Here is a 20,034-nt window from a genome sequence, read left to right on the forward strand (position 1 = left end):
CGGTTCAGATTCACAAGAGTCTAAGATAGAGCTTGGACCATGGCTGAGCTCACCATCTCAGCCACACAGGCTGAACTCCAATATATCATGGTTACATTTCACCATACTTGATTTGAATCAGCTTCTGGCGAAAAGAAATGAGCAATTTGCTCCAAAAGACCAGAACATGCCATCTGGGTGCAAATAGGCTCAGTTGATGAGCGCAAGCCCATATCTCTATTTGAATGTCGAGACCCCCTCGACCCCCTCCCTCACTTCCACAGTGTTGATCATACACAGCCCCGAGCCAACCCTCCAATCAGAGGGTGGGACATAAAGTGCCAGCTCTCTTAACAATACGGACACGGCAGCGATCTCACAGCTACACAGTACAAATTTCCTGGCGCAACGGCACATCCAAGATATCAATGGCAACTGATTCATCGATTGCACTCAACGTGTCAACCTGAGATACCACACCTCGACAACTCTTCTCGAATAAGATAAGGTTCCTTCCATCTTGAGACCATCAATTGCATCACAGGTCCAGACCCTGGTGACTGATCGCCGGGAATGATCACTATTCAAGCGCGATTCTATCAATAGCAATCATAGCAAGAACTGATTCCTGCTGCATCTTGCAACCGAGTCGTGTGAGGTACTGCAACGTTGCAGGGCGGCTGTTATCATGGAGGCCATGGCGTTGACAATGGTCTCAAAGCTTCAAATGGCAGGAATAATGTCCATCTTTCTCTTCTCTCTGTCTTTCCAACGTAAGATTACCAAGGTAATGGCTGGCTGCGGCTTATGGTAGCTTGGAAACACGCATCGCATGGCAGCAACTATGGAAGCGCCAAAAATTTGTTCTGGAAGCTCATCCGAGCCCGACGCCCTGATCAGCGTCTGGTCTTGGTAGAGGACTGGGCAGAAACTGGGGACCTTAGGTAGGCGAAACCGATATTTTACCGCGACGTGCTTGCTCGCGGCCTTTGGATGTCCGGATGAAAGGTTTCTGCATCCGAGAGAGAAAACAACCATGGAAGTTCGCCGAGCGGCATTTGAACCAATAGAGTGATGTGATGTACCAAAAGTGGTGCGGTATCCACTGTACTGTACTGCACAGCAGCAAATGTTGGCAATAATATCCACGCAGCGTTGGGCGACCGAAGAACTTTCCTTCACCCAGAACGGCTTCTCCGAAGCGGTGGAGCGACAGATCCGTCGGCATTTTGCAGGCTTTTGAGGGTTCAGTAAGGGTCGCACCAGGTCTGCATGGTCCTCAGTTGGAACAAATGGAAGGGACCCCACTATCCAAGGGTCCCAGAATGAGGAAAGGGAAGAGTTCAGCCACAGAAGAGATTTTCTCCCGACCTTGGTCCAGCGTGGAGGTGGCTTGACAACTTGGCTAGTTTCAACCTTTCGGGCGTAGTCATACTCAGCCCTAGAGATGGGTCAAGCCACAGGCCCACAGCTGCCGATCCCTTTGACTCCCGCACATGTGGCATCCTGGAAACGAGAAGATCTGTGTCAAAGCGTCAGGGGATCCCTTGCGGGCACTTGATGTGGGGGAAAAGAAATCGTGTTGCCCTCGAGCTCGTGGCAGCAACCATGTCCGACATTTCCAGCTGCCAAGGAGCGCAGTAGAGGCTCGGAAATGACTCTACTTTGTCCTGTTCAAAACAGCAGAACTGCCATCAATTGACCTTGAACGCCTTGAGAGCGAGGTTAGACATGGGGAATCGAAGTCAAGCCGCGGTCGCCAAGCGCTACCTTGGCCCCTTCACGGCGGATTACCTGGTAGGCAAACAGAGCTCTAGCTCTGGTTCTGTGTAGCACAGCAAGAATCCACTTTCTGGTTATCCGAGCGGATTACAGGATTGCCCGGGCCTGTAAAGACTCCGTCGAGAGGACACCAAGCTGTGAGTGTCCACTGTCGAACCACGGAGGTAACGCACCTCGGCGAGGAAGACCGATACTTCGCCGAACAAACTCATATTATGACTTTGCTAGAAACTCTCCAATTGAAGCCTAAAACCGATCATGTAACGCAATTGACAAGCGCCAGGAGTATGGTACTGTATTTGATTCCTACGAACTGTTCTCAGTTTGTACGCGATTCAACTTATGGTCTGAGATTCTTGGCCATGAGTCAGCCACTCGAGCATTCGTCGTTTGCTTACGTGGTCAGGAAAAGGCAAGCTTGGCAGTGTGACAAATGTTGCTCAGTAGTGATTCCGGGGCGTATCGCAAAGTGCGAGAACCCTGCTCAGGTCACTACTCATAACGGAGCGAGCGGTCCGAGGATTTGGGTGCATAATGGATTGGATTTTCGATCTCTAGCAGCTCCTACACTGTTCATTTACTGTTTTCGAATGGTCCTTATTTTTGGCCGTGTAAGGAGAGGAGATACTGGCGGAGATGACAGACAGGATGTTAGCAATCATGAGTCTAGTGTACAGAGGTAGACAGCAACTCAACAGTTTGTTGTGCAACTCGTACGACTACGACTGCTGTGGGGAACGGCACAGCAGATACCACAGGACTTGGCTCCAGATTCTTTCGTACCGGCTGTCTGGGTCTGGTAGATAGGATAGGGACCAGACAGAGTAGCCAAAAGCCAGCAGCACCAGCCACACGCCGTGAGCTGGGCTCCGTGCCAGCGTGCAAGTAGTGAGCGGCTATGACCGTTAGTATCAAGGTTTAACTTATCGCCGGGGAATTTCTTATCGTCGCAACGACTTCGGGCACGAAGATGCAGATCTCTCACGATTTCGTGCCTATGTTGGGGTTGGGTGGACACTGGTGTATTCAAAGGTGGACTTCCGTGGAGCTGCAATGGGCAATACCTTAAAAATACATGGGGTTGAGCAGAGCAATGCAAAATAATGCAGGTGAGGGAGACTCGCCACCAGCCTCAGCAGCACTAGGTACCTATTCTTGGAGTTGGGCCAGTGCAGTCCACCAGGACGGTCAGATCCGAGCAGGTGCACCAAGTCGCTTGTCAGAACTTTCTCTGCCACAGGCCCAATGAAAATCTTTGCCTCCCCATGCAGGGCAGAGGAGAATTGTGGCTGAGCTCAGCACACCCGGCGATGGAGTGACAGCGATCGGCCCACCACGGCCCACCACGGCCCACCTCAGGCTGGCCCACCTGGGTACCCTGGCCCGGGGTCCACTTCGGTCCATCATGGCCCACTATTTCTCTCGAATGTTCCAGGGTCGTCCTGCCTGAATGGGCTTAGAGCGGCAGCTCTGTCGTCATTGCCATCTTTCCTCCGGAGACCCCTGCCGTCGCTGTTACATGCCTTTTGGCTTCTCTGGCAATTTTCCTGCCCTGCGAGCCTGCTCCACCACCATCGCAAGCGCAAGCAGCCGGACAAGGGAGGACAATTAGAAAGACTGAATGATGGATGGGTAATGGTTACGGTGATGCGACAAATGCCGGGATACCGATAACACTCCTTGTGCTTGCGCTTGACAATGCCGTGAATATAACAAGATCTAGTCGCCATCCGTGTTGCATTCTCGCCTTCACCAGAACAGACCAGAACCCGCTGACAGCAACTACCTACCTACCGTCCGCCTTTCTCTCCCGTCTACGACAAAGAAGAACGCAATACAATACAAAGAAAGTCGCACACTACACCACACTACATATTCCTCACTTCCGTCCTTCCTTGCAAGACATCGGCCAGATTCTGGTTTATCTGCGACTCAACACCGAAATAAACCACTCCGACTGACATACACTTGCCCATCTCGTCAGTACGAGTACGGGTACGCACTTAACTTCTACCTCCTACCTAGGTCGATCCAGACACACAACGGTTTTACCTGACGAAACAGTCACTCAACCCTCGGAACTCAGGCACATGACCAATTGATTACGAACTCGAGCCAGCTTAGCCACACGCTTCGAGTTCATTCTCTTACCCCGGACCCGACGTCCTGCTCGAGTCACCCTCGCGTACGATCCGAGACCGGTACTATAAGTAAAGGCCCTCGCTCGTTAAGGTGGCGATCGATACCCACTACGCAATGTTAGCACTACCAAACCATCGACGTCAGCTCTACTCTCAGTCCATCAGCATACCACAAGAACATCAACATTGGCCAACATCAACAATTTCATCAACATCAACGCCGCTCATATCGACACCACAACCACAGCACAACAACACAACCTCGAATATCTTTTCCTTTGGCCAAGATCAACCGCTCTTCGACTACCAACCTCAGCAACAGTTTCCCTCATCTCAATCTCGACCACTGATGCAGTCTGAGCATTCCAACAACAGCTGGCTTGAGAACGGTCAACTCACTCCTCGATCTGCGACACGGGCTCACCACCGAGAGTCTTCGCTGTCTTCTCTAGGATCTGCGGGGCCCTCGTCACCTTACACTGCCAATACCTCGAATCCTCAAGTCGTCGAGGACATCTATCATGAGTTTCATGACTATCAACACAACTCATCGAAGCCTTTGACCCCAGCGCATACTCCCTCACAGGAGCATTTCCTTACGCCACACTACTCAAACTTTTACCACAACCCGAACTTAGCATTCGCCATGGGGCACGATGGCCTTCCAAAGCAAAGTGGACCTTCCTCGGAATTGATGTCTGCCCCGGAATTTAATAACTCGGGGAGGCCGTCAGTATCATCTACGGTGGCAAATGACTCGCCATCCACGCCACCGTCATACGAGGAAGAAAGGAAAAAGAATGGTGAGACCTCGCGGTTCGATTTATGGCTGTCTGAATACTTACAACATTGCGATGATGAAGCATACAGGAATACGGTTCCCAAACTCAACAGAACAATGACAGACGCCTATACTGATGAACTCTACAACCCGAATTTTTCACTCACATCGGCGCCTTCTTCGACTCCTGCGCCAAGCGTCAATTTGTCACCTCAGAACGATGTCTTCTCACAAAGACTCCAAGCTGCGAACTCCCAGCACTTGAGTGCCAATATCCAGACACCTCTAACGATACCTTCACGAGAGCGATCGCCCTTCAGACAAGGATCTCCTCTTGCGCCTTCAGGGAATGCTTTCGGGCCGCAGTCACCAAATGTTCGCTTTGGAACCGCACAGCACTTGAGGCAACAGCAAAAAGCCGAGAGCGATGCGCGAGCACTACAGCAGCAGTTGGATAGGGCGTCCTCGGAACACTCGACACCGAAGACAATCTCACCAAAGGATGTCGATCTAGTGTATCACGAGAGTGAAGAGGATGCAAATACCCCACTTTTCCCACAACACCAGACCCAGCGCCAGACTTCAAATTATCGCCAACAGCCTGTTCTGGCACAAGATTCATCGGAGGATGACAACGCGTCCCAGAGGAGTTATGGCAGCATGGCGACCACGAGAAGGGAAAGTTCGTCAGCATACTCGACATCCTCTCAGACTACGCAACACCAGGGCTCATTCAACTTTGTGCCTCCGGCGGTTGCAGGCAGTGTTCGGCAGATTCCTCAGCAATACCCATTCGTCCCGAACTCCCGACGTCAAACAAGCAACCTTTCGAACGTCAGCGAGGACTTTCCGTCGACGCTGACTTCGATGGAGTCCAGTAGCAGCGAATATGCCGGTGACTCCTCGGAGCTCAAGAAACCATCGGGTGCAGCAGCCGACACTGGCACATACACCTGTACCTACCATGGCTGCACCCTCCGTTTTGACACGCCGGCAAAGCTGCAGAGACACAAGCGCGAGGGCCACCGGAATTCAGCGGTGATCGGCGGCGGGGATGAAGGCGGGATGACCTCAGCGGCGCAACGCAACTCGCAAGCGGGACCTCACAAAGTAAGTTTGTTTTGGTTTTACACAAAAACTCTGTTCACATTTTTGTGCCCCTGTCCTATCCTCTGTGATGTGCTGTGCTGTGCTGCACGCACACTATGTGACGAATCAATGCTAACAGGACACAGTGTGAACGCATCAATCCGTCGACCGGCAAGCCGTGCAACACCATTTTCTCTCGGCCGTACGATCTCACGCGTCATGAGGACACCATCCACAACGCACGCAAGATGAAGGTGCACTGTCCGCTGTGCACCGAGGAGAAGACGTTCAGCCGAAACGATGCACTCACTCGTCATCTGCGCGTGGTGCATCCTGAGCACGTTGACATGTCCAAGAGCCGGCGTCGGGCAGGTGGTATCCACGAGTGATGTGATCTGATCGGCTCTGCCGGTCAAGGCAGCCAGGGCGCTTCTCATTGCTGTCTGTCACCACAACTCGGCGAGAACAGTACGAACAAGCTACTTTACCAAATACCACGCCAACACTAGGGACCCTGCAGGAACTCCGGCACTGTGCCATGCCATGCATCGCGATTGACGAACAGATTGTCACAAGGTGCCAACTGCGAATGGGGGAATATTACCTGATTTACGTGCACATGTTTATTCACCACCCGGTGCCAGTGTCAGTGTCATTGTCGTTACCAGTCCTGGGTCCTCCCGGTGAGGCAGAAGAGAGGGCGGGGCATGCCCGGAAGCGGTCGCCAGCGCTGCCCCTGTTGCTCTTGTTCCATTGATTCACCAATGGACCGGGAAAGGATCATTAGGTACCTATTTAGGTACCTAAGGTACCTAGAGCGAGCCCCTCTCACCTCTCCCCACTACTGCCCCACTGGGTGGTCCGGCCCACGGAGGGGTTGAACACCTGCACCTGCACCCGCGGACCCGACAGCAGCATGACATCACCAACGACATGCGACCCTTCCCCAGGCGGAATGTGGTCGTGTCTCGCAACTGGAACTGGAACTGGAACTGGAACTGGAACTGGAACTGGATCTGGAACTGGATCTGGAACTGGATCTGGAACTGGATCTGGAACTGGAACTCGATCTTCAACCACAACCTCACTGCTCTCGAACCCTCCCTGCTTCTGTCGAGCATTTCACGAACAATATCACCGTCATCGTCGTCGTTGTCGTCATTTCATATCTAAAAATACCTCGTTTGCATTGTTGCATACCCTCTTTCCTTGGCGCCGTGTCTCTTGTTCTGAAGCTTGTAGATTTGTTTTTGGGTGCGTGTACTAGCGTCATTCTTTACAAGCGATGATATGTTCTCTATGTCCTTGATTTCCAGAAAAAGCTTGCATTTCTTCTCCTGCCCGGCACAAACTGATCACGTGTGCATCACGCATGCTTTCTCATTGTACAGCCATGGTGATCTCATGGAAAAAATAGGTTGCTGGGAAATAGCTGGGTTGCGGATTAGACTAGATTGTACATTGTGTCCTTTTGCTTCATTTCATACCTGTGTCTTTGAACTTTCTCCCCTTTCGGTCCCGCTATGTCTTGTGGCCGTGTATTTTTATGATGTATGATTGGTACGACCGCAGCGAATGGATGATTGGACGAGTGATGGATGATAAATGGACTGGATGGGAAAGGATCGCGGCCCAAGTCCCGGATGAAACGATGCCCAAGAGGCAATTAGATCGGAGCAAATATTGTAAAATGTATTGTTAATGAAGAGTTGCTTGCATTTGCCTCCATATCTCTAAGAGTTTTGGGATCTCATTAGATATGTGACCATCTGCATCCACTCCGAAAGACTGACGTGCAGATGAAGGTTTTTCTCCTCTGCTGATTGAATATTATGCGAATTCTGCTCACTGAATTTTGGTACATCCCTCCTTCCGGCCCTCCGGGAGGAGCGCAATTGTCGTATATCAGGATGGTTTTTGCCAGTCGTTCATGACGTGACCCTTACAGATGTGTATCCCCTTGCAACTTCCCGCCATCCACACAATTTCTCCCCTACCCTGGTTGCAGCAAAACATACGGAGTTATGAATCGCGAAGCACGTCGAATAGAACTGTGTCAAATATCCACTTTGTGATCTACTCCAACTGACTATAAGACAACAAAAGGTGGATGATTCGTCCTCGCCTCGCCTGAAAGCACGTAAAACAATGTCAAGCATTTTGCAACACCCAGGACATGAGAAATAGTTCCAAGAAGATTATGATAGACAAACACCTGGAGCTTTTATGTCATCTAGCCAAGCATGAGTGCAAATGTGAATTCCATAATACCAAAATTGGCCTTCAAATACTCCAGTACCAGATTCCATGATGTGGATACCTAGATAGTAGCATGCGCCGAATTCAAAGGGTTCTCCTTCATTAAGATTCCAATGCTCTATTTTTTCTAAAAATAACAATGCCAGTCTTTTTTTCTCCCCATCCCCATTCGAGGCTACCGCCTAGGTCCGAAAAACACCTAGACAGCCATCACAGCAGCTCTTGCGTCGTCATACAAGGGCTTGATACCCGTCCACTTCTGGAACTGCGAAGGTATTAGCTATTTGACGACGAGAGCAACGGAATACTTGTGCTTACTTGATACCAGCCTTGAGCACTGAGCACCTCCAAACCAGGAATAGTAACCCAGCCAGCGTCCTTGGCCATCTGCATCAATGCTGTCTGACTAGGCTTGTACGCCATCTCAAGCAGTGTTCTCTGCTTGTCTACCTCCGCATCTGGATGTCGCAAGAGTGCCGCTAGAATCTCGCGCATGTTTTGCTCGATTGGCTTATCTGCTGGAATCGTCCCAATGGCAACCCGTGGCACCTGAGTGATCCTCTCTGCATTTTCTACCTCGGAGAGTGGCACAATGTTGAACTCAGCCGGGAATGTAGCAATCATGGCTGCGAGTTTGGAAGGTGTACGGGACACGATGTAGATAGGACTGTGGGCGAGAGATTGTAGAGCATAGATGGCTGCTCGAGCAGTTCCGCCGGCTCCAATTACAAGAGCACTTCCTGGAGATCCGGAAGATACGGTCGTGTAGGAGGCAGAAATGAGCGAGTGTGTCATTCCCATCCAGTCTGTATTTTCCCCGACCAAGCGCGGTGGCTGTCCTGCTTCGATGGAGACAGGCACGATCGTGTTCACAGCTCCAATAATCTTGGCAGCCTCGGTAATATCATCGAGAAGAGGAATAATATCAAGTTTGAGAGGTATAGTGACAGAGGCACCACCAAACTCTGCCGATCGAATTATATCGCGCACTTCTTCAGCATTGTCAGTCTCAAGACGCGAGTACTTGTGTGGGAGGCCTGTTTGCTGGAAGAGGGTATTATGTAAGGCTGGAGATCTCGAGGCTGAGATTGGCGTGCCGAAGAGGAAGAAGGATCTTGGGGTAATCTCGCCAAGAAGTGAAAGCCCCTGTCGTATTTCAGCTGCAGAGAGTTGGCCAGGAGCAGCCTTGAACGGCAAGGCTGGATGTGAGACTGGAGTCATGAAACCATTCAGCACTCTACTCAGCTTGCCGATAATGCCCATGTTAATAGCAATCATAGGGACACTGTGTGCAGCACTCATGTTGGATTTGAATCTTGCCAGGGAGAAGTTGTCTTCCATACTGCCTGCAGAACCAACCAGCTTGATAATATCACCGTACTGAAGCGCTCGATTATAATATTGGATCCACCCACCATTCTTCCAGGATAGGCAGCCACGAGGATCATGATGTGAGGCGATGATTTTCGAGAATCCTTTGGCTTCCGTGACGGTCTGAAGTAGCTCATCTGTGAAAGCGATCTCTAGGTCGATGTACTCCATTCCCATTCTAACGGCTGCTTTGTACAGTTTCAAAGCCTCGTCTTGAGCATCATCTGGAAATCGACCGCCTTGGCTAATTGTTCGAATCGTGAAAATGAGTGGCAAAGGAACAATAGATCTCAGATGTGCGATCTGGAGACTCAAGAATTCCGGAGTTGGGATCCCGCTTGTCGAGCTTGGATCATGCAGGAGATCAACACGTATTTCCACGGCATCCGAACCTACCGCGATAGTACGAAGGGTATCAGAAGAAGCTGCCGTAATATCTGGCATTGTCAATGACACGAAGAAAGACTGTTGCTTCTTTCGTATCTCATCGAAATGGCTACTCTCTCCCGAGATGAGTGACAGGAATCTTGCAAAATCTTCTCGCGCAACAGATAGAGCTCCAGATTCCCCCCCTTTGCTATGATACTGGAAGTTACTGCACTCCTGGAACCATGGTTTCCGGCGCAAGTACACTCCCATCATATCTTCGACGTAAGCCGGCCGTGTCTTGTCTATCTGGAGATACTGCATGACTTGTTCGGTGTCCCGATGCACGAGGAGAACGATGCCACCAGCTTTGTGGTATGTGGAAAGAAGCTTCCGGGCCTCGGGCATCTCTACCACACCACCACCACAAGCAAAGACATAGCCTCTTGGCTTTTCAACGATCATTCGCTTGAGCAGTGAGAGTTCGGCATTTCTAAACCCTTCCCATCCTTTATCCTTGATGAGTTCTGGAATTGTGCGCCCAACGGTTCGCTCAAGTTCGATGTCCAGATCGATATGTGGTCTGTTCAAAATCCTTGCTGCCCATCCTCCAGCAGTCGTCTTCCCGGCACCGCGCATTCCAATGATGAAAATGGATTTGTTTGACGATGCCGGCTGGTTCTCGGATGTAGCATGCGTGCTTGCCACAGCTGTTTCTCTACCGACCAGTGCTACACTGAAGGACAGCGACATGATGTCCCACCACCCTGGCCAGGTCTTTCCAACACACTCGCGCTCCGTGATCAGAACAGGCTCCGGGGTCGCGACGGAAAGCACACTGAACGACATGGCTACTCGGTGGTCATCGTAACAATACACGCCATCGCGTGGACTATTCAACGTTGAGATTGGTCTCCCGTCAACCTCGATCCCGTCATCTAATTCCCGACACTCAACACCGAAATTTGCAAGCTGGGTTTTCATAGCTGAAATACGATTACACTCCTTGACCCGCTGGTTGGCAATTCCCCTAATTCTTGTTGTGCCTTTTGCCACAGCAGCAAGCACTGAGGCAGTCAAGAAAGCATCTGTCATAGGCTCCATATCGATCTCCTCTATAGCAACCAAAAGCCCTTGGGGTGGACCTGTTACAGTCGTAGCGTAATCGGTCTGGACTACCGTGCAACCCATGGGTCGGAGAACATCGAGAGCAAAACGGGCATCCCCCTGAAGCGACTTTGAACCAATGTTGGGTATCGTACAGGTCGTCCCCGAGATAGCAGCTACAGCCAAGGGATATGTTGCAGAACTTGCATCACTTTCAACGGTATATCCCGGTGGGTTTTGATACACCCCCAGCGGGATATGATATGTATGTTCCTCGGTTTTTGACCTGACAACACGAATGCCAAACGAAGCCATCATGGCGGTGGTCATATCAATATATGGCTGGGAGATCGGCTTCCCTCCAACCAGGCGAAGAGTGACTGGTTTCTTAGCATATGGCGCGCACATAAGAAGTGACGACACGTATTGGGAGGATACTGTGGCAGCAAGCTCGATATCCCCTCCAGTAAACCCACCAGAGGCAGGAACTTCGAGCGGCAAGCTGTGCTCTTTCTCAAGGTATTTGATGTCGACCCCATTCTCTCGAAGGGAATCAACGAGCGGGCCTATGGGTCTAACCTTCATGCGAGCATTACCGGTGAGAACTGTTGATGTCACCGTGGACGGTTTGCAAAGGGACACGACGGTGGTCAGGAATCTCGATGCTGTCCCCGCGTTACCAATGTATAGCTCCGATGGGCTGGCTCGTAGATCACCTCCTCTTCCCTGTACAAGCAAGACCTCCCCTGCATCTTCCCATGCATACGAAGCACCTCCCAGCTTCGCAATTGCCGTTAGCATGAATTCGGTATCATCCGAATGGAGGAGGTTCTTGATTCGACAAGGGCCAGTGCCAAGCGCGGCAAGCACAAGAGCTCGATTGGAGACACTCTTTGATCCGGGAGGAACTACCTCGTTCTTTAGACCCTTGGGGACTCCAGAAGAGACCTCTATAGAGTCTGAAAGTACAATCCGAATCGCACCGTCTTCTACCACGCTAGCCTTCTGCTCATAAGTTTTCCCAATGGCCGACAGTAGGACGATCTTCTTCTTCTTCCCATCATTCTTTTTGTCGACTCCCATTTTCTCTAACAGGATGTTGACTGGGCAAGCTTTTCCTGCTGTAAGTTTCTGAATCCGTTTGTCCGCAAGAGAGGTCGGAAGGCCATAGCTTGATATACACTTTACCAGACGCGCCACTGCACCGGGTTTCAGAACACCCAGATGGCGAGCCAGCTCTGCCTCCTTGACCATACCAATAGCAACAGCTTCGCCATGTAAGACTTGCGGGGTCAAGATTGCTTCGTATGCATGACCGATTGAGTGTCCAAAATTCAGTAGGTTTCTCAGACCACCTTCTCGTTCATCTGCAGATACAACCTCTGCCTTTGTTCTTGCTGAGCCAAGTACGATTCTCTTAAGAATATCTCGGACAGGATCCAACCGTGTTGATGAGTCAGATGATTCCGCGCGGATCGTGGACATGAGGATGGCTGCATTATCCTCCAATGTAGCAAATTCGGCTTCGTCCCAGATCGCCGCAGTTTTAACAACTTCGGCCATCCCATTGATGAACTCTCGTACTGGCAAGGTTTCGAGGAACCTCAGATCGATGTATATTCTTTGTGGTTGCCAGAACGCACCAATAAGATTCTTGCCCAGTGGTGTGTCAATAGCAGTCTTGCCACCAATCGACGAATCTACCATGGCTAGCAGAGTAGTTGGAACCTGTACGAAGCGTACGCCCCTCATAAAAGTAGCAGCCACATACCCGATCATATCCCCTATGACCCCGCCACCAAGCGCGATTATGACTGTGTCTCTCGTGCATTGTTCCGAGAGCATCCAATCTTCGATCTCGGCTTTCGTTTCTCGACCTTTTGAGCTTTCTCCTGGCGGAATTTCGTAAGTGAGGAGTCGTGGAGGCGCAGGGGACGCTGAGGTGCGGGTGCTGAAAGCTTGTGCAAAATCTGGAACGTAACGGGGAGCGAGATTCGTGTCAGTGATGAGGACATATGTCGACGATGGTAAATTAGATAGCAGGTCTTCCACTACGAAGCTCCGCCATATATTGAAGTCCACAACAATATCCTCCTTGCCCAGAATCGCAATGCGCGTCGGAGTGTGGGGGGTTGCTGACCCCATCGTGTCGTCTTGTCGCAGAAATAGCGAAGACCAGGGCTCAATTGAGGATTAAGTAGAGTACATCAACAGCCTTACTCTGGCCACGGATGAAACACTACTCGGCTTGTTCGTGAGACGTGGAGTTAAAAATGAGCACCGGTATGACTCCTTCGACGGGGACGAATACGACTCAATTGATGCCCTGCTGCTGCTCCGACTGCGGTGGGAACTTTTTTTGTGGGACCCGTGTAGGGGTCATTGCTAATCACGTGATGCGTTATTACCTAATCCGTAAGGTTCCTAAGCAGCTAAGGTAGGTATTTTCGCTTAGAAGGTACGAAAGTACCTACGAGCTGTCTTCAGTCAATAAGGCTGCGGCCCCTCTTGCTACCTATACCTGTTATACACAACATTCTCTGTCAATACGTAATTACTATTGTCTTCTTTGGTTACATCGGCTCAAATTGTGCCATTCACTCGTCGTCTCCAAAACTAGCCGCTTTTCAACCCGGGCAATTCCCACTTTAGAGGGGGCGAGAATTGTCGGCTGTACCTGAGGCAAAGCGCGGACAACCTCCATCCATTGAGGTTCACACCCACGTCCGGTTGGCAAATCCCATTCTCATGTTTCCGTAGTCATGAACAACAAAAATGGACTGCATAAAAGGGATAGAGAGAAATACGTATGTATCTTCCTCTCTACTCTGGATCCCTCCTATGCAGTTGATGCCATCTGGAAGATTTGTCAATATGAAATTTTTCCCGGCTACCAGAATTCGAGAATTCCCAACTCCGAAGGTGAAATTTGGAAGATTCGCTTTGCAGGGGAAAATCCAGGCTCCATCCCCCTGCTTATAGCTGCCAGCTACTAATTTATAGTACCGGTTTGCAATGGACTCGGGGAACATGGAAATGTTTCCTCCGGTGTCTGTCATAACTTGGATGTTAGTACGATTGAATTTGTCTGGGCCTATCGCAAACCCCGTCCAATTGAACGCCCAGAACGCCCCACCACCTGGAATGATTGTGATAGGCGTATAAGCAATATTACCGATGAACTTCTTTTGGTCAATGAACCCGAAGTCGATGGTGCCGATGCCATTGTGGACAAGAGAGACAGTAAACACGGGCGCTGCTTGAGTCAGTCATCTGCAGGCTATGTCTTCTCGGGCACCTACAAGCAAGTAGTGGTAGGATATACGTTATCCATGTTTGTTGGGGCTCTGGCCTCTCCGAGTCGTTGTACGCATAGCTCAGTCCAAGCACACCGTCAACTCCCGGCAGCGATGCAAACCAGTTCGAGACACCTTGAGAACACTCTATCGGATTGCCAGCTACTCCAATGGCATCTACCCAGACGATATCCTGCCAAACTATGCCGTAGTTGCTGCCAACTGCGTAAGTAGCCCCCCAAGACTGGCCGTCCCATGGCGTAGCATCCGACGAGCCCGAGCCGTTGTAGCTGAGAATGATTAGAGATCATTTGGGTTTCTCCTTACACACCCTCTGTCTGCCTTGGTCAACTCACTATTTGCGATTTTGAAGCATATCTATCGGCATTAGCCAGGACCATACCCAAAAGTCTCCTGACGCTGTATCGAATATCAAGTTCAAGGTCTGTTTTGGGGTTCCGATTGTTACAGGAAAAACGTATCTATGGGATTGAAATCACGTCAGTTATGGTCCATCTTATTCTTGCGGGTGCCTACGTACTGGCCGTCACTGTATCTCACGAGTTGGCCCCCAACTCGGCGGTGGATCGATGAGTCCGAGCCTTGATGATCGTGCAATATGAGCGCCTCCCAGGCGATTCGAAGGTCTTTGGGCATACGCACTTTATGCTTCAGGAACTCTGCAGCGTATACTGCAGTTGTGGATACTTCCTGTGGTTTCCATTTCGGATTTTGTATCTGGGTCAAGGAGAATGAGGCGTTCTGTCTTTGGCCGCCCAGTATGAATCTTCGTGGAGAAGATCTACCAAAAGCATCGGGTGCTGCAGCAGAGGTCAGGAGTATCGGGGAAACTAAAACCAAAACACATGCCCAAACAATGTCCACTAATGGAGGCATTGTGAGTTACTGGCCAGGATTGCGGCAACACAAACAGACTACGAGATAATATTAAGCCAGAGTCCAGATTGATTGAACATATGCCGGACCAGCTCACCCTTATGTCAGTCAGCGGTAGTGGTTAGTAGATCGTTGGGTTTTTTGCATGCGGCAGTCTCGGCGGCAAGCACTTCTGGGAGCAGAAAGCTGAGATGAGCAGACACCACAGCCAACGGTCTAGGCTGGAGCAGGTTCCATTGGGTCTCACCAGCTGCGTTGGATTTCTGAGGTCAGCTGGTTCAGGCATCTCGTCTATACAAAGACAACATGTTGTCCAGCTTGACTGGCGTGGTGCGTGGTGGGAGATGATCGCATTGAGAGATTAAATAAGAACTCTACTAAGCGAGACTAATACTCTATGGACACCGGATATGACACTCCGAGAATTTCTTCGAGCGTTTCAAAGACGGAAACCTAGTTCCACCGTCTTTTATCCCACTATCCAAAGCGCGTAACTTTCTGCGGGGAGAAACATCTCCACTGCTGTGAATACTGACATGATCCAATGAAATTCGAGCGATTAAGAGGTTCAGAGGTGATAAGAGTCTAGACTCGTAACAGCCTTAATAGGTGCATATAGATTCAATATATACTTTAGGCTTAATAAGGAAGAATACAAGTAAGTACTTAGCCTTAAGAGGTAGGACTTCTGATCTATTTCTATCTCGTTCAAATGATATAATTACTAATACTTAAAAATACTTAATTAATTACTTATATAATATCTCTTATACTAATAGTCGGTTCTCTTATATAAGGCTATAGGCACTTACTTATAGTTAGTAAAAGTAAATATTATAAGAATATAAGTATTATATAAAATATAGCTAAGGTATTACACTTATACTAAAATTACTACTATAGTATATATCTTTTTTATTATAAATATAACTCTTTATACTTAATTATATTAATTCCTTTACTTTTATTATTAAATAGTAAACTTAAAAAGTATATTTTATAAAATCTATATAATAAAAGCTAATTATAATAAAGCCTTTAATAAGGCGCGCTAGTAGGCTTTTAAGTATCTTAAGGAACTACTTAGCTATATATATATATATATATATATAATCATTATTAAAGAAGACTTATTATAATATTTAATATATTATATAAAGAAGCTTAAGTAAAGGAACTAGTAAGAAGAGTTTAGAAAATATAATAGAAATAATAAAATTCTCTTATTATAGTAAGAAGAGGCTATTTAGTAATACTATTATAAATAATAAAAAGCTAACTTAATTACAACTTATAAGATAGTTTTAAATAAAGTTATATATCTATAAGCTGTAAATCTTCATATCTTATTATATAATTTATTATTAATATTAGAGAAGGAAATAATACCTTTACTACTTTTTTTATTAAAAAATTAGTTTAACGCTTAGCTAAAAAAGAACTCTTCTTTTTTATATAATTTATATAAAGCTAATTACTTATACCTGAGTTAATTATTATATTAAAAAAGATATAAAGAATTAGTTTAAAGAGCTTTAAATAATAATAAAAGAATATAAAATTGATTTAGGTAAAAAGCTACTAAATATAGATAAATATAATAGTCTGGTATTTACTTACTATAAATATAAAAGGCTATTATTAATCTTTAATAATTAAAAAGTAAGTATATTATATAAATAGGGAAAATAGTTACTAATTATTAGAATATTATTTTAAGTTAAATATAAAACTCTTATTTAATAGTAGACGTATTAGTTTTATATAAAACCTTTATTTTAAAAGGATCTTTTAGATCTTAAGATCTTAAGATTTATTATATAACTTATAATAAGATACTAAATAATATATAATCTGATTCTAGTAAGTACGCCTACTTTTAAGATACTTCTTCTTAGGCCTTAATAGATTCTTAGAAGTATTTATAATAATGAATTAAAAGTATAAGTTAGTTATCTTACTAGAAAGAGTATTATTGTTTTAATTAAAGTAAAAGAGCTTTATATCTCTAGTTCTAAAAACTATAAATCTATTATAGTTATTAAGACTATATATACTAATAGCTAAAATAGTTTTCTTTTATATATTATTATACTAGAGAAGAAGATAATAAATAAGTAAGTATATAAGAACTTAAATAAAGATAAGTGAATTAATTGTTTTAATATAAACTATATTAATAATCGAATTATAATAGATCACGTAGACTACTTAATTTAGTACTTTTATACTAGTCTAAATAAGCTATAGAAGCTTTTACTTTATAATAGCTATAAGTCTTATTAATATAATCTATTTATACTAAAGCTAGTAAAAAACTATATTAAGATATTTTAGTTTTCTTTATATTTTATATATATCCTATATAATTTAAATATTAGTATCTTCTAGCTTTAAAAGTATTTCTATAACTTATATATTTAGATAGCTTTATATGGTTTTAAGTTTAAATATATTATTACTTCTTTTTTCTATAAGCTTACTAAAATAAGAAAAGATATAATAAAGAAATACATAATTAAAAACGCTTTTAAGACCTTTAGAATATAACTACTTTCTTTAAAAGCCGGCTTATAAAAGATATAGTTATATAATAAGAAAAGAAGATTAATTTAAGAGATAAAAAATAAAGATTAAGACTTAGATCTTCTAAAATTATATTTTTTATAACTAAATAAGCTATAGTAAGCTATATCTACTATTTAATTATTTATTAAAAGAGACTTTACTTAGTTATTTAATACCCTTCAAGAGCTCTTCTAAAAGACTATAATAAATATAGCTATGAGCTTTTATAAAACTTACCTAATAACTATTAAGTATATAATACTTTAAAAAAAAACTTAAATCAGATAATTAATAAAAGAAGATATTATAATAAAGTATCTATATAAGAGACGCTTTAATAACTATAGGTAATTTAAAGTAAAAGATATAAATATATAATAAAGTAAAATATAAGGAAACTCTATAAAAGACTTATAAAGCTCTCTAATAAGTAATTAATTAATTAACTAAAGCTTTTTATATCGCTAGGGTTTAAGCTATAGAAAAATAAAAATAAAATAAAAAACTAAAGAAATATAATAGTTAGTTTCTTCTTATAAGTCTATAAGTACTTACTTATAGTTAGTAAAAGTAAGTATTATAAGAAAGAAAGTATTATATAAAAATAATTCAATGAATTTTATAGCTTTTCTAATAGATACTAATAATTAAAAGAAGATAAATAAATTAAACTAATTAAGTACTTTTATATATTAAATATTCAAATAGTATTATTACTATATAATACTTTTTCTAATATATTTATTACTTATAGAATTATTTAGTAAGAAAAGCTTTAATAGTTTTCTATAAGAAACTTATAAGAATTCTTTTTATATAATACTTGCTTTCTTATAATACTTACTTTCGCCGATTATAGGTAATTACTTATAGACTTACAGAGAAGAACCGATTATTAAGGTGAATAGTATATTTTTAAAAGTATAAGATTTAATTTCTTATAAAAAGCCTAATAAGAACTCTACTCTACTTAAAGCTATAAGTAAAACATATAAAAGTCACTTTAAATACTTTTATATTATACTTTAGCTTAAAGAGAAGTATAATTAAAGACTTATAGATAAAAATATAAAATTTAAGATAAAAAATATATATAAAGAAAAAATAGTTAGTATTAGATATCTTAAGTCTAGCTTTATATAATAGGTTTATATGAAGAATTCTAATATAAAGTCAGATACTAGCTTTATTAACTTAATTATATAAAATACTAATTTTATTATACTTTAGTAAATTTAAGAAATATCTTATCTTAAATTTAATCTAATAATTTAATTTTAGTAGAGTTTATAATAAAATTTTAACAAGGTTATTAAATCCTTAAGTGATACTTACTTTCTTATAACACTTACTTTTATCGACTATAAGCGAGTGCTTATAGCCTTATATAAAGGAACTAACTATTATTCTACTTACTTTTTTATTTTATAATCTATTTTCTACTAAAAATAATAATTTTAAAGTACTTATATCCTTTATATATAATTAATAAGAATTAAATAAAGGTTCTAGTATTATATTAATAACTTGCTTTTTACTTAATTAACTTACTTATTTATAATTCAAACTATATATATTATTATTAGTTTATAGACCTATACTATAGAGATATAAAAGGTAATTAGAAGTAATAAGTAATTTTAATTAAAAGATAAACGTTCTTTAAAGGCTAACTAAGGGCTATTAAAAAGATAGTATATATTTTAACTCTTAAATACTTTTTATAATATATACTTTTAAATATCTTTGAACTAAACCTTTAATTTTTATATATATTAATATATACTTATTATTTATTTACTAGTATAATACTGATAATTATAGCTCTTAAAAATATAAAAATAAAGTATTATAATAACTAAAAGAGAATAAAAATTATAATAATATAATAAAGATTTATTAATAGTTATAATATAAAGTAGAAAAGATGAAAAGAAAGAGGTTTTTAAAAAGCCTTAAGTATAAGTAAAAGAGATATAACTACTAGTAAACTCAACTAGTCTTAGGTTTAATATATAACTTTAGCCTTATAGCTTTATAATATTAGCCTTATTTATATAACTAGCTTATTATAATTAGTTTATTATATTACCTTTTCTCTTAAAAAAGACCTATTTTCAATTTATAAAAATTTTCTTATAATTTACTTAAAAAATTGTAGTATTATTTATAAGTTTGCTATATTATTATTATTATCTGCTTTGTATATAGTTAGTTATTAAAGAAGTAGCTTAAATAGTATATAGTTCTTTAAAGTAGGCTTAATAAAAGTCCTAAAGCTTATATAAATAAGTTATAAAATCTCTAGTAAAATAAAACTTAAAGTTAAAGTTAAGTCTTTTTTATTTAACTTAATATTATAGTATTTTATCTTATATAAAATATACTTTTAAAATAT

The 20,034-nt window shown here is 43.4% G+C and overlaps 3 protein-coding genes across 3 annotated transcripts; 1 reads left to right on the forward strand and 2 right to left on the reverse strand.

Annotated features, from left to right (window-relative positions):
• Positions 1–4,017: 4,017 nt before the first annotated feature.
• Positions 4,018–6,161, forward strand: ONS95_005588 (uncharacterized protein; the record flags this gene model as incomplete). Its single annotated transcript, XM_058499006.1, has 3 exons — positions 4,018–4,705; positions 4,766–5,793; positions 5,919–6,161. 3 exons carry the CDS (start codon positions 4,018–4,020, stop codon positions 6,159–6,161), a joined length of 1,959 nt encoding a protein of 652 aa, XP_058351273.1.
• A 1,484-nt stretch (positions 6,162–7,645) lies between these two features.
• ARO1 (3-dehydroquinate dehydratase (3-dehydroquinase)) lies at positions 7,646–13,200 on the reverse strand. Its single transcript, XM_058499007.1, has 2 exons — positions 8,350–13,200; positions 7,646–8,296 (listed from the first exon to the last, which is right to left on the reverse strand). The coding sequence occupies exons 1-2, from the start codon at positions 13,018–13,020 to the stop codon at positions 8,231–8,233; spliced, it is 4,737 nt and encodes a 1,578-aa protein (XP_058351274.1). The 5' UTR covers positions 13,021–13,200; the 3' UTR covers positions 7,646–8,230.
• A 389-nt stretch (positions 13,201–13,589) lies between these two features.
• PEP1_2 (Type I transmembrane sorting receptor) lies at positions 13,590–15,068 on the reverse strand (the record flags this gene model as incomplete). The annotated part of the gene is made up of 4 exons (XM_058499008.1): positions 13,590–14,131; positions 14,178–14,461; positions 14,528–14,653; positions 14,713–15,068. 4 exons carry the CDS (start codon positions 15,066–15,068, stop codon positions 13,590–13,592), a joined length of 1,308 nt encoding a protein of 435 aa, XP_058351275.1.
• Positions 15,069–20,034: the final 4,966 nt, after the last annotated feature.

This window comes from Cadophora gregata (genome assembly GCF_030347475.1).
Source record: "Cadophora gregata isolate MNR1 chromosome Unknown scaffold_16, whole genome shotgun sequence".
Lineage (NCBI taxonomy): Eukaryota > Fungi > Ascomycota > Leotiomycetes > Helotiales > Ploettnerulaceae > Cadophora > Cadophora gregata.